The following is a 14124-nucleotide window of genomic DNA, read 5'->3' as shown; positions in this document are numbered from 1 at the left end:
ATTCAAACAAGTTCTATGACTTTCATTTGCTTAAACATATATCTGTATATGGGTAAAACTGTGAAAACACTTCTGGCTGTAAAATATTGGATTCTGCAATGCTGACCTCCTCTGCTTAGGTGAGCGGAAGGGACCTAAAGCAGCTACAGCTTCCCCTGGCCATATGGAAAGTGGGGGTGTCACCTCTGCAGCACCAGCCCTCACCAAAACCCCACTCTGCCAGGATGCCTCTGTGGGAGTCAGTGCTGCAGGGTTATAGAGGAATATCAAGGGCAGGAGGGCATCAAACATATGGCCAGCTACTTTACCCAGCATCAACTCCTGCTCAAACCAGGTATTTTGGCACAAAAATCATCCTAAACTCTGTTGTTTCCTGTCTGTAGCCAGTGCTGAGCAGCCAGTGGGGGACTCAGTGAACAGCAGAAGGGTCAAACCTCTATGGCCAAGTTCTCCCCTGCAGGGTAACTGGGCTGTTTCCCATACTGCCCTCTATATCTTGCAGAAGTGGATCTGACTGGGCTACACGTTTGGTGCCATATGTTGGGGCTGAAGATTTGCTCTCTCAGTCGTATGACACTAGGGCATATTTTCCTGTGTCTGGGGTTTATTCATCTGGGTTTTCTGCTCTCTCCCAGAAATTGGCCCATTTTTGAAACATCCTGGACTGATTCTCTTAGATTCCACAAACAGAGATTGAGGGATTTTGTTAACACTTGGATGCAGTCCGAGTCATCTACAGCAGTTCAGTTTTTAAAGAACAAAAGCAGTGAAAAGCCTTAGACTGAGGCACTGAGTAAGAGTTAATTGTGGCTGTACACAGCCACGATGGGAAAAGTTTACTTTAGCAATAGGAGCCTGCTATGACTTCCTAGTGTATCACAGTAATCCTAAAGCAATGGCCAACTGTGTCTTAGAACACTGCCTCCAAAATACATGGAGTAGAGTGGGGTCCACTCTGTTTAGATTTTATTTCTATTTTAACTTATATGTCGTTGTGATGGTTTTAGTTTTTATCTTCTCAGCTACCAAAAGGCATCACCCAACCAGACACACTGACTAATACTGTAAGCCATTCACTATATGTCTCTTATTTTCCCCTATGAGACTGCCGCACATATGATACAAAAAGAAAAGCCACAGGCATACCCGGCACAATGATCCCCATCTAAGCACATATTAATGTCAGCTCTTGCAACCTAAGATAAACAAAAAGAAAAGGAGTACTTGTGGCACCTTAGAGACTAACAAATTTATTAGAGCATAAGCTTTCGTGAGCTACAGCTCACGAAAGCTTATGCTCTAATAAATTTGTTAGTCTCTAAGGTGCCACAAGTACTCCTTTTCTTTTTGCGAATACAGACTAACACGGCTGCTACTCTGAAACCTAAGATAAACAGAATCTCACTCCTAACTGTTGCAAAGAGCCATTCCCAGAAGCCCAAAGACTTATAAAAGAGGAGCTACCACTTGCCATGAACTTTGCACAAGAAACTAAAGCAGTGAAGAGAATGTAAGAGTGATTAAGAGCGCAGCAGATAAAATCATTCAGGGTCATACAAGTGGCCTCTCATTTTGTGCACATACAAGGTTTGCATACACAATTGCTGCAAAATATGTCCTTGGAAAATTAGACCGAGACAATGGATGCTGAAGACATTCAATCAACATTGTGCAGGATGCAGACTGAAGCCTTCACAGTCCCATCTCAGTATCACTGTCCCTATTGTTATACTATTCTAGCATCTAAGGTATCAGGGCCCCAATAGATAGGCACTGTACTAACACATGTTAAAATACAGCCACTCTACCTATGAGGTTACAATCTAAGTTTACCACAAAAAATGCACATGGACAAAACAAAAGGGAGCTGGTGGAGGACAAGGTAACAACAAAGCAAACCTCTTAAATGCCATGACTATTAGTTGCAGAGCCATCAATATAGTATGCAGCCTTCATTCATACTCACAGAACTCCACCAGCAGATACTTAGTTTCCTTCAGTGCTCTGTCAAAGTTGCTCTTTTTCAGCACCAGAATGTTGTTCTCCTCTTTGATTTTGGGGAGTCTGGCTTTCTTTGGCTTTGTTTCCTTTGGGCCTATACCATCCTCTGCTGCAAGACTTGGGAGAAACAGTAACATGATGAATGAAAGCCACAGTGTCTTCATCTGCACCTACTGCACTTCGCAGGCTCAGAGTGAGAAAAAGGGACTAAGAGCTGAATGTTTGCTGTTAAAATGGCCATTACCTTATCAGCAGACCAAGTGGCTAATTCCCACATGATAACATTGATAACCAAAAGAACACCTTCTTGTCAACTCTTGGAAATGGGCCATCCTGATTATCGCTACAAAAGGTTTTTTGTTTTTTTTTCTCCTGCTGATAATAGCTCACCTTAATTGATCACTCTCATTATAGAGTGCATGGCAACACCCATTTTTTCATGTTCTGTGTGTGTGCGTGTGTGTGTGTGTATGTATATATATATATAATATATATATATATATATATATATATTCCTACTGTATTTTCCACTGCATGCATCCGATGAAGTGGGTTTTAGCCCAAGAAAGCTTATGCTCAAATAAATTTGTCAGTCTCTAAGATGCCACAAGTACTCATGTTCTTTTTGCTGATACAGACTAACACGGCTACCACTCTGAAAATTGATAACAAAGCCTGCCATGAGTGGAGCCAACCTTGCTCCTCCACAGGAAAGTCAGAGCTGTTAAGGGATATGATCACTTTTTAGCAATGCTTGGAAAACCAATTCCTGGGCAGTTAAGGGGGAAAGGTTCTCATCAATGAGAACAATACCTGGTGAGGGAGAGAGGAAATACTGAATAAAGGTTGGCGATAGAAATGAAAGTTGGGTTAATAATGTACCTATAATTAAGAACATCAGCTATGTTATTAACTTTACCCAGAGTTGATGTAGAGATGACATGGATGTCCCCATTGGAACTTAGGTGCCTATGAACATAAGGGGGCCTTGATAACTGCTCTTAAGGATAATATTTCGTCATCTGTTATATTAATGGGACTGCTTACTGAAGGTCTGATCCAAATCCCATTGACATTAGTAGAAAAACTCCTATTGATTTATGAGGATGTTGGATAATATCCCAAATAAGCTACAAGTCAATGGGTGAAATCTTGGCTCTGCTGAAATCAGTGAGAGTTTTGTTATTGGCTTCATTGGAGGCAGGATTTCACCTACTTTGAGAAGTGGTAGCAGCATCTGGCACATAGTAATTAGCTAATGTCTCCATAGACCTTTGAAGGTGCAAAGCACTCTGAAAATTCAAAGCAGTATTACCATAAACTGTTAGAATTCTATACAGTGCATATGTGAGTACCCTTGTCAGAGCATGTTGAAGAATATCCTTACAGAGAGATGGTGCATTACAGGAATAACAGATGGTTTATTCCCCAAAATATTTGTCACATGGTAACTAAAAAAGAAACAGCCTTGTACATTCCTAAGGCCCTTTTCTTAGATTATTGACTGGAATGCCGTGTAGCATACAGACCAAAGTTACAGCTTCTGCAGAGGAGACCAAATGGTCTGTTAAAACAATGAGGAGTCCTTGTGGCACCTTAGAGACTAACAAATTTATTTTGGCATAAGGTTTCGTGACATCTCACTAAACCTCTTCTTTACTGACATTTGCAGGCTGTAGATGGCCATTTCTTTCCTGGGACAAGTATTGAATGGTGTCTTCACCATTATATATTTTTTCTTAAAGTAGTCATGCAAAGGGTCAGGATGATACCATTTCTGAGAAAGTCAGGAAACCTGTTCTAGGAGGTCCACTTACTCATGGCTATAAAGGCATCTGGTTTTTGAGAAGAAGAAAGGGAGAACATGAAAATATTTGATAGGGTGTTAGGGAAGGAAGATGTGGTCTAGTGGCTAGGTCCGGTGGCTAGGCCTTGTTTCCAGTCTCCACTCTGCCATTGTTCTGATCTGTGACCTTGAACAAGTCACTTTGCACCTCTGTACCTTAGCTTCTCCATCTGTAGAATGGTGGTAATACTACTACCTTCCTTTGTGAAACACGTGGAGATATAGGGATGAAAAACACTTTATAAAGGGGTGTTACTTGTTTCAAAGCACAAACCAAAACTGTTAATTACAAGCTGTTAATTACCAGTCTACAAAGAAAGGCGATAGTGTGCCTGTAAATAGGGTTAGTAACTTTAGTTAGTAGTAAACAGATGTTAGTAACTTATTCAGATCAATAAAAATATAAAATAAAAGTTCTGGAGAAACTAGTCCAAATTTTTTAAAAATATGCCTGGTATTATATGCACCATTTTAGCAAATGATTAAATAGAAATAATAGATTATTCTGTAGCTATATTTTCTCTTTCAGGCATTGTTGTAGTAGGGCCTGATTGGAAGCCACTGAAGTCTGTGGAGAGATTCCATTGACTTCAGTGGGCTTTGGATCAGGCTCATAATGTGACTGGAAACATATTCTCTTATCATGACAGGTTTCAGAGTAGCTGGAATTAGCCTACCTTGCTTGTCACCATGAAAGGTTTTCCTCCTTTCCCCCCCCTGCTGCTGGTGATGGCTTATCTTAAGTGATCACTCTCCTTATAGTGTATGATAAACCCATTGTTTCATGTTCTCTGTGTGTGTGTATATAAATCTCTCCTCTGTTTTTTCCACCAAATGCATCCGATGAAGTGAGCTGTAGCTCACGAAAGCTTATGCTCTAATAAATTTGTTAGTCTCTAAGGTGCCACAAGTACTCCTTTTCTCTTATCATGCACATAGAACTCTTAATGAAGTAACTGAGAGCTGTGTGTACAACTTGAGGGCAAGATATGACCCTATATAAACACTGTTGCTTAAATCAACAAATGCAAAAGGATTTTGTAAGAATGACTGATAAAAACTTGAAAGAGGTTGGTTTGACTTTGGTTGTATTTTTTCTATAATCCACTCTTTTCAAAGTTCTTTTATAAGTGACAAATTGGGAATGAAAAAGAATATCTAAGAATATGAGGAGGCCTGCATGGGCTATCTGAGTCGAACATCCTTTCAGTAGTTATCTCAGAACACAGCCTAAGCTGCCTAAGTAATAAACCTACAATGACAAGGTCATTTGTTCAAGTATCAGAGTAGCAGCTGTGTTAGTCTGTATTCGCAAAAAGAAAAGGAGGACTTGTGGCACCTTAGAGACTAACGAATTTATTAGAGCATAAGCTTTCGGGAGCTACAGCTCACTTGTTCACTGTCTGCCACTGAAACAAGTAATAAGTAACCTAAATCCTTCATGAAGAACCCTTATCAGTGAATACGCAGTATATTGGGAAAGGTTGTTGACCTCAAAGTGATAGAAAGAGGTTGGAGTAAAGCAGAGTAGTTTAAAGAATGAAGAGTACTTGTGGCACCTTAGAGACTAACAAATTTATTTGGGCATAAGCTTTCGAAGCTTATGCACAAATAAATTTGTTAGTCTCTACGGTGGCACAAGTACTCCTCATTCTTTTTGCTGATACAGACTAACACAGCTACCACTCTGAAACCTGTCAGGGTAGTTTAGGAAACAGGCCTGCGGGGCCAGGTGGCACGGAGAAGAGAATCTGTTTGCTGAATTGTGCAGAAAATTGAAAATTCAAGGGTGTAAAAACCATTCACAAAAAAATAGCAAAAACGGTCAGTACTTTTGCACAGCCTTGGTTATAGGAAATAGTGCTTTATGTCTTTAGAGAACTGTGGAAATACTAAATGCTGCAGAACTGGAAGGTTAGCTGTCAATTAATATTATATGCAATGTTGTTGTAGCGGTGTCAGTTGGGTGAGGTAAAATAAAAAGTGAATGTTACATAAATATACTTCTTGGTAAGCGTTCTTTTTAAATGGCCGTGCACATTAAAATGTGATACCCTTATTGGGATATGAGTCAAATGCAACATATGGACATTTGGGCCCCATCTGTATATTTCGATATTTTAAAAATTCCTTTGAAACCAAATGCAAGTAAAGAAGTTTTAAAGTGATTTAATGTATTTTCAGAGTAGCAGCCTTGTTAGTCTGTATTCGCAAAAAGAAAAGGAGTACTTGAGTACTCTCTAAGGTGCCACAGGTACTCCTTTTTTAATGTATTTTATTATTATTACTCTTATTGATACCTTTGGTAAACACTTTGCCCTGAGTTATCACCGTCCATCTAAGGCTTGCAACATACTTACAAACATCAGTTTATTTAGCGTCACGGTAGTTTTGTGAGGTAGATAAGTATCATTTTACCAAGTCCAACTCCATTAAAATCAATGGAAAGGTTCCCACTGACTTCAGTGGAGTTGGGTCAGTCCCTAAGTGATTTGCCCACAGTCACAAAGGAAATCTGAGGCAAAGCCATGACTAGAACCTGGGTTTCTTGACATCTAAAGCTGGGTTTTAATAACCACAATGTCATCCTTCTCTCTGTACTGTATGTTCTTATGCATTATTCAGCTTAGATCAGAAGACAGAGAGGGTGATCTAGAGTGTCTTTTAAAAAATTGTTTTGTTTAAATATAAAAGACACCTTACAACTTGTATCTCTGCAAAGTTATCCACTCGATCTGAACTGAAAGGAGTGTATATGTCTTTAGAATGCCATCTTCAGTCTCCTTCTGTTACTTCAGCAGAGATGGATACAGCGTGGTTTCATTGTGTCTCTTAACTGTGCGAAAAATAAAGGCATCTGAAGAAGTTGTTCAAAGAAATACTGGGTAAACTTTAAAAGAGCATTATAAAGTCTTTTTAAATGTATCATGCAGTCATCTCTAAAATGGAAAGATGTATTAACTTCCCACCCTCTAAAGAAAATAGAACTGGAAAGAAAGAGCAATATACAAGCATAAAGAGGTTTGTCAGCATTTTTGTAAGTGCACGGTGTTCAGTGTGGCAAATTGCCATCTAGTGTATGTTGAGGGAATAGCAAAGTCATATAGGCTACTTTCAGTGTGATGGTGTAATTAGAATGTACAGCTATGGTAAGGACTTGTGGCTTCCACAATGTTTCTGTTCAAGTGCTATGAGCTCAACACATGTTCCAACTGACAGCACTGAACAGTTTTGTTAGCACTTTTCCATAAGAAGCTAAATCTCATCCTGATTAACGAGATTAGGTCTCTTTTGCCTCTTTCACCAATGGAAATCAGGAGTAACTCCACTGAAGTCACTGAAATTAAACTGGTATGAAACTGAATCAGGCCAGAAGAAATGGGCTAGAAAGTGAAGTGTTTGTTGTACTTACCACTTGATAATGCTGAAGATAAATACGCTAATGAAAATGCTACTGTCATAAATATAAAGGGAAGGGTAACTACCTTTCTGTATACAGTGCTATAAAATCCCTCCTGGCCAGAGGCAAAATCCTTTCACCTCTAAAGGGTTAAGAAGCTATGGTAACCTTGCTGGCTCCTGACCCAAAATGACCAATGAGGGGATAAGATACTTTCAAATCTGGAGGAGGGGGGGAAACAGACTTTTGTCCGTCTGTGTGATAGCCTTGCTGGGAACAGATCAAGGATGCAAGCTTTCCAACTCCTGTAAAGTTAGTAAGTAATCTAGCTAAAAAATACATTAGGTTTTCTTTGTTTTTTGGCATGTAAATTCGCTGTGCTGGAGAAAATGTGTATTCCTGTTTTTGTGTCTTTTTGTAACTTAAGGTTTTGCCTAGAGGGATTCTTTATGTTTTGAATCTGACTGCCTATAAGATTATCTTCCATTCTGATCTTACAGAGTTGTTCTCTTATCTTTTTTTGTTCTTCTAATAAAGTTCTGATTTTTAAGAATCTGATTGGATTTTTTGGGTCTTAAAAATCCAAGGGATTTGTGCTCATCTTGTTTATTCTCAAGCCTCCCCAGGAAAGGGGATGTAAGGGCTTGGGGGGATATTTTTGGGAAATAGGAACTCCAAGTGGTCCTTTCCCTGTTCTTTGTTTAAAACACTTGGTGGTGGCAGCATTTTACCTAATACAAGAGCAAAGACTTTGTGCCTTGGGGAAGTTTTAACCTAAGCTGGTAGAAATAAGCTTAGGGGGTCTTTCATGCGGGTCCCTACATGTGTACCCTAGAGTTCAGAGTGGGGAAGGAACCCTGACAGCTACTGTAATTAATGAAGTGAGCTGTAGCTCACGAAAGCTTATGCTCTAATAAATTTGTTAGTCTCTAAGGTGCCACAAGTACTCCTTTTCTTTTTGTAATTATTTACAAGCTCACAATAATAATTAAGGTAGAAAATTTCAGTTTAAAATAACAAAGTCCAGTGGGGGCACAGATTGTCGATAGTTTGTATTCTGTTTGCATTAACTTATCCAACTGTGCTTATTAGACAGCTTTCGGGATGTGGCTGTTGGTTTTTGTTATTTGTTTTTTCCATTGCAGATGAATGATCCACCACGAATATTCAATGACTTTTTCACACAGTTGGATAAGTCAGTATCATGAAGACTTTATTTAAATTACGAATTCTCCAGTTCTTGTGGACTCCCGCATCACCTTCTAGATTATTCCACAAAGATAACAGGTGTCTTGTGGCTAAGATTGTTTCACACTATGACTAAAACCGGTGAACAGGAACTGCCAGAACACTTCAACTTTGCAAGTGATGTCCTAGACAAATGGTCTCAGCTGGAAAAGGTAGCAATTATTTTACATCACTGATATTGGGCCAGATCTTCAGGTGGTGTAAATCAACTATAGAAGAGATATGCTGATTTACACCTGTTGAAGAACTGATCCTTTATTTTCTTTTCTGTCTCAGAAATCTTTGTATCTTTAAGGCATCAGCTACAAAAGATAATTTGCCTTTTAATGTTAGAGACACCTTAATCTCTCTATCTGTCTGTAACAATAAGGAATCAGCCTACTAGTGATGTGTGGTCCTTGTTCTTGTTCTTTCTCTTAAACCATTTCATATCTCCTTGCTTATTTTAACTTCTTGAGTTTTCTGCTAGGCTGGGAAGAGACCTGCAATTGCAGCTTTCTGGTGGATAAATGATAAGGGAGATGAGGTGAAGTGGAGCTTTGAGGAGCTGGGATTTTTGTCTAGAAAAGCAGCCAATGTGCTCTCTGACCCATGTGGATTGCAAAGAGGAGACCGAGTAATAGTGATTCTACCTCGGATACCAGAGTGGTGGATACTGAATGTGGCTTGTATCCGAACAGGTTAGTAAAAATATTTGGATATTACTGAATGTGGTGGAGAAAGAAAATAAACTAAAGAAATCTGAAAATCACCAAATTAATTTGAAAAGAGTATGTAAGTTAATTAATTGCTAAGCCAATGTGCCTCATTAGTAGTAGTATTGTTCCTTTGTCTTGCAGTAGTGTCTCAGAACCCCAGTCATAGACCAAGCCTCCACTGTGATAGGTTCTGTACAAATATGGAGCCCTCTGTTACAACCATGCCACCGCAGTGGCTTCAATTAAAGGCCAGATTTGGCCAATTATATTATAATTGAAGGCAGAATATATTAATTTGATATAACCAAACAGTTAAACAATTTGGGCTAACAAGTTGCTGTTATAATTTTGCAAATTTTGTGTTATCTGCAAATTTTATAAGCATGCTGTCCACTCCATCATCCGATTCATTAATGAATGTATTGAATAGTACCGGTCTGTCCTGGGTCCAGTACTCATCAATAGTTTCATTAATGATTTGGATAATGGAGTGGACAGTATGCTTATCAAATTTGTGGATGACACCTAGCTGAGAGAGGTTGCAAGCACTTTGGATGAAAAGATTAGAATTCAAAAGGACCTTGATAAATTGAGAATGGGTTTGAATCAACAAGATGAAATTCAGCAAAGACAAGTGCAAAGGTAGGAAAAACCAAATGTATACAAAATGGGGAATCACTGGCTAGGCAGTAGTACTGCTAAAAGAGATCTGGCATTATGGTGGATCACAAATGAGTCAACAATGTGATGCAGTTGCAACAAAAGCTGGTATCATTCTGGGATGTATGAACAGGACTATTGTACTATTGTTTAAATCTTTGCCAGAAGCTGGGAATGCGCAACAGGGAATGGAGCATTTGACGATTACCTATTCATTCCCTCTGGGACACCTGGCATTGGCCACTGTCAGACGACAGGATACTGGACTAGATGGGCTTTTGGTCTGACCAAGTATGGCCATTCTTATGTTCTTAAATGGGCTGAATCAAACCCCAGCTCTAAACATCTTCAACTTTGGCATATTCAATATCTTGACTGAGAGTTGGTAACTGGGGCCCATCTTTACTCACGATCTGGAATAATTGCTTGTTCATTCTTAACATGGACTTTGCCATCATATCATAAATATGACCTTCATCTGTGTTCTCTAAGGGGTGGGCTCTTTATAAGTGATTCCATTTCTCTGTGGCTGGTGTGCCTACTGTCATCTAACTAAAAACATTTTAAAAATTCATCCCCAATTTAGAAAAATAACATTGTTGCTCTTTTCTAGGAATTGTCTTTATTCCAGGGACATCCCAATTAACGGCCAAAGACATTTTCTATCGACTCCAGGCTTCGAAGGCCAAGTGCATCATTACCAATGACACACTGGCACCTGCAGTGGATTCTGTCATGCCTGATTGCCAGTTTCTGAAAACCAAGCTAATTGTTTCTGAAGGCAGCAGGGATGGGTGGCTAAACTTCCAAGAGCTACTGAAGTAGGTATCAGCTGTTTTAGCAATGTCACTATGAGATTAAACAAAAGCCAGGTGTATCAGATAGATACTGTTGCTAAACTGATGAGGAATCCTTCACTTTAAAATCCATTTCTAGCATAGACTCATAGACTTTAAGGTCAGAAGGGACTATCATGATCATCTAGTCCAGCAGTTCTCAAACTGCCCCATTTTAATGGGGTGACCCCATTTTAATGGGGTCACCAAGGCCAGCATTAGACTTGCTGGGACTCGGGGCAGAAGCTGAAGCCTGAGTTCCCCCCTCACTGCTTGGGCTCCTCTTCCCTCACCACCCTGCCCGGGGGCGGCGGGGCTTGTGCTACCTCCCCACTCCATGTCATATAGTAACTTTGTTGTCAGAAGGGGGTTGTGGTGCAATGAAGTTTGAGACCCCCTGATCTAGTCTGACCTCCTGCACATTGCAGGCCACAGAAGCTCACCCACCACCTCCTGTAATAGACCCCCTAACACCTGGCTGAATTACTGAAGCCCTCAAATCATGATTTAAAGACTTCAAGTTACAGAGAATCCACAATCTACACTAGTTAAACCAGCAAGTGACCCATGCCCCATGCTACAGAGGAAGACTAAAAACCTCCAGGGTCTCTGCCAATCTGACCTTGGGGGAAAATTCCCTCCCAACCCCAAATATGGTGATCAGTTAAACCCTGAGCCAACACCTGGAAAGAATTCTCTGTAGTAACTTGGAGCCCTACTGCATCTGGCATCCCATCACAAGCCATTGGGGATATTGCTTCTAGCAGACACAGATCAACTACATGCCATTGTAGCAGTCTCATCAGACATCCCCTCCATAAACTTATCAAGCTCAGTCTTGAGTTAGGTTTTTTGCCCCCGATGCGCCCCTTGGAAGATTTGAATGAAAAGTTTTGCCATCCCTCCACTCGCTCATTCTAGTTACTGCATTAACTTTAATTTCTCTTCCTTGCCTTCAGGGACCTGAAGAGCTCTCTCCTGGCCTGTGCCTTAGACCTTCTGTCTCTGCACGTTCCTCCAGGCTCCATTCTGTCAACACCACCAGCCACAAAGCCCCATTCATTTCCCTCTCCTATTCAACACCTTTGTCCTGGTTGCCTCATTGTGTGCAGTAACTTACCTACCTTCTTGGCAGACCACCCGACTTCTCACAGCCTGCTGCTGTTTTTACAATGCCCCAAAAGAGCAATTTACAACCCCGAAGCCTCCCTTTGTAACTTATCTTATCTGTGCTGTCTTTTAGAGCCAATCCAAGCCCAATGAAGTCAGCGAAAGATCCCCTTGACTTCACTGGATTTGAATCAGAGCCTAGACTGTGAGTTCTGCGGGGCTGTGACTGGTTTTGCTTGTGAATGCTGTTCAGCTTTGAGCCTCTGGACATCTCTGAGTAAATAATTATAGAAAAAGCCTCTAGAATAGGCTGTTGGTTCTCGTATCTTAGATTGCATGAGCTCACACATGGAGGCACAGTCTGTCAATAGCAGAATCCCCGGAGTTAGTCTGTATTGCTGTATTCTACAGAGTCATAACTAGTACAGCTGTTTATTTTTTGAGACTAGTAACCAAGCCCAGTATTGCTCTGTTAATGTCTGAACCGTAGCAAATATTGTGGGCTCTTTGAAAGCAGTGCATATAGTGCACGGTTAGGAATTATGGTTCCACAGGGTGGCACCGGCTGACCATAACTGCATCAAGACAAAGAGTCGAGACCCAATGCTCATCTATTTTACCAGTGGAAGCACAGGACCTCCAAAAATGGTTGAACATTCCCACAGTAGTTAGGCATAGGATTTACAATCAGTGCAGGTATAATCCCTAACTGCTCCTAAGTGTCTGACTTAGTGACAAGATCCTTTGTTAAAGGGAAGGAGGCAGTGACAGTAAAAGCCTTATAAAATTAGATATTTCAATAGCAAAGAACATGCTTTCCCCTCCCCCTTAAAGCCACAATGAAAAGCTTTTGCAGCAAGAAATTGCAATGCAGATCATCTGCAATAATGATTTGTCACCCAAGGGACAGGGTAAGTGGACTATTCCACTTGCAGAAAAACAGGATAAAGCTCAATTTTTAATAGCACCTGGGCATTTCCTTAAAACTAAAGTTTCGAGTGCCAGATACTCAACTGGTATAAATTGTCATAGCTTGGTTGAAACCAATGTCAATGTGCTGATTTACACCAGATAAGGATCTGCCTCTTGATTTTTGCTTCATGGGGAGGGTGAAGTTTCATGAAATTTTAAAAAAGTCTCACAAATCACAGTGCAAAATGTCACCCCAGATGATCACCTCTTGAGTGAAGAAGAGAGAGTGGCCAATTTCTTTCTTTCTTCTGTTTATATCTGCATTACCTTTATTTCCAGCTACTGTGCATATTGGAATATTCTTTTAATTGAACTAAGAGGTGTGACACACATGTCAGACAATACAAGAAGAAAACATGGTCATGTGTTTTGGTCTTCAAAAGTGTGGCATGCTCAGGTCCTAATGATGTCATTGACAGCACCTCTGGAAATCAGGCTATATCTGTTTCCCAAAAGAACATTGGTGCTGAACATCAAGTATGGGGAATACTAGAGTCACTGTGCAAAACACTGTGGTTGAATCTCAAATACACTTGGGATCAGCCGTATTTGGAGTGTAACCTGAACTTGTGAAGCTTGAATGAAAACTTCTTATACTCCCTGGTCCTGATCCAAAGGTGATTGTAATAGAAACACTCCTGTGGACTTCAGTGAGCTTTGAAGCAGCCTTGTCTGGTTATCTATCATTCTGAGGCTTCCTGTTGTATTTTGAGTTTCAACCTTATTGATAACTATATGACTGAGAGAGTCGATAAAAGCCATTTCCTTCAGGTTCCTAGAGAAAGAGCCTGTGGTTTAGCTGCTGTCTCTGATCTGCGGGGGGGGGGGGGGAGGATCTCCAAATGGTGCATTCAGCTCTGGAGCTGGATGCAGGTTTTGTGGCTCGAGCCCACTGCTGTAAATAACACATTTTAGAAGAAAACAGTAAATTTGAAACATGAAAAGAGAGAGAGAAAGAAAGAAAAGAGGAGGGGGCCCAAGAGAGGAGAGGGGAAGGATCTTTATGATTAAATTTCATTCTTATAAACTTTGTGCTGTTCAGTGAATGTGGCTTGCTGACACCACATCTTCTAAGGTTTCAGAGTAGCAGCCATGTTAGTCTGTATTCGCAAAAAGAAAAGGAGTATTTGTGGCACCTTAGAGACTAACAAATTTATTAGAGCATAAGCTTTCGTGAGCTACAGCTCACTTCATCGGATGCATTTGGTGGAAAAAACAGAGGAGAGATTTATATACACACACACAGAGAACATGAAACAATGGGTTTATCATACACACTGTAAGGAGAGTGATCACTTAAGATAAGCCATCACCAACAGCAGGGGGGGGAAAGGAGGAAAACCTTTCATGGTG

At 40.4% G+C, this 14124-nt stretch overlaps 2 protein-coding genes across 2 annotated transcripts in view; one reads left to right on the top strand and one right to left on the bottom strand.

Annotated features, from left to right (window-relative positions):
• PDILT (protein disulfide isomerase like, testis expressed) overlaps positions 1-2273 on the bottom strand; it is a 41785-nt gene extending 39512 nt beyond the window's left edge. The window contains exon 1 of the mRNA XM_043493934.1: positions 1967-2273. Coding sequence (XP_043349869.1) covers positions 1967-2165 — 199 coding nt within the window. The 5' untranslated portion in view covers positions 2166-2273. The remainder of the gene's footprint in view (positions 1-1966) is intronic.
• Positions 1-14124, top strand: part of LOC119862452 (acyl-coenzyme A synthetase ACSM4, mitochondrial-like) — a 29853-nt gene that overhangs the window by 2470 nt on the left and 13259 nt on the right. Inside the window, 7 exon segments of the mRNA XM_043494319.1 lie at positions 8393-8576; positions 8578-8647; positions 8965-9175; positions 10467-10674; positions 12354-12466; positions 12469-12491; positions 12710-12714. Coding sequence (XP_043350254.1) covers positions 8452-8576; positions 8578-8647; positions 8965-9175; positions 10467-10674; positions 12354-12466; positions 12469-12491; positions 12710-12714 — 755 coding nt within the window. The 5' untranslated portion in view covers positions 8393-8451.

The sequence above is a fragment of the Dermochelys coriacea genome, chromosome 10, assembly GCF_009764565.3.
Source record: "Dermochelys coriacea isolate rDerCor1 chromosome 10, rDerCor1.pri.v4, whole genome shotgun sequence".
Classification (NCBI taxonomy): domain Eukaryota; kingdom Metazoa; phylum Chordata; order Testudines; family Dermochelyidae; genus Dermochelys; species Dermochelys coriacea.
Note: the sequence above shows the minus strand (reverse complement) of the source record. Positions and strands in the feature narration are given on the sequence as shown.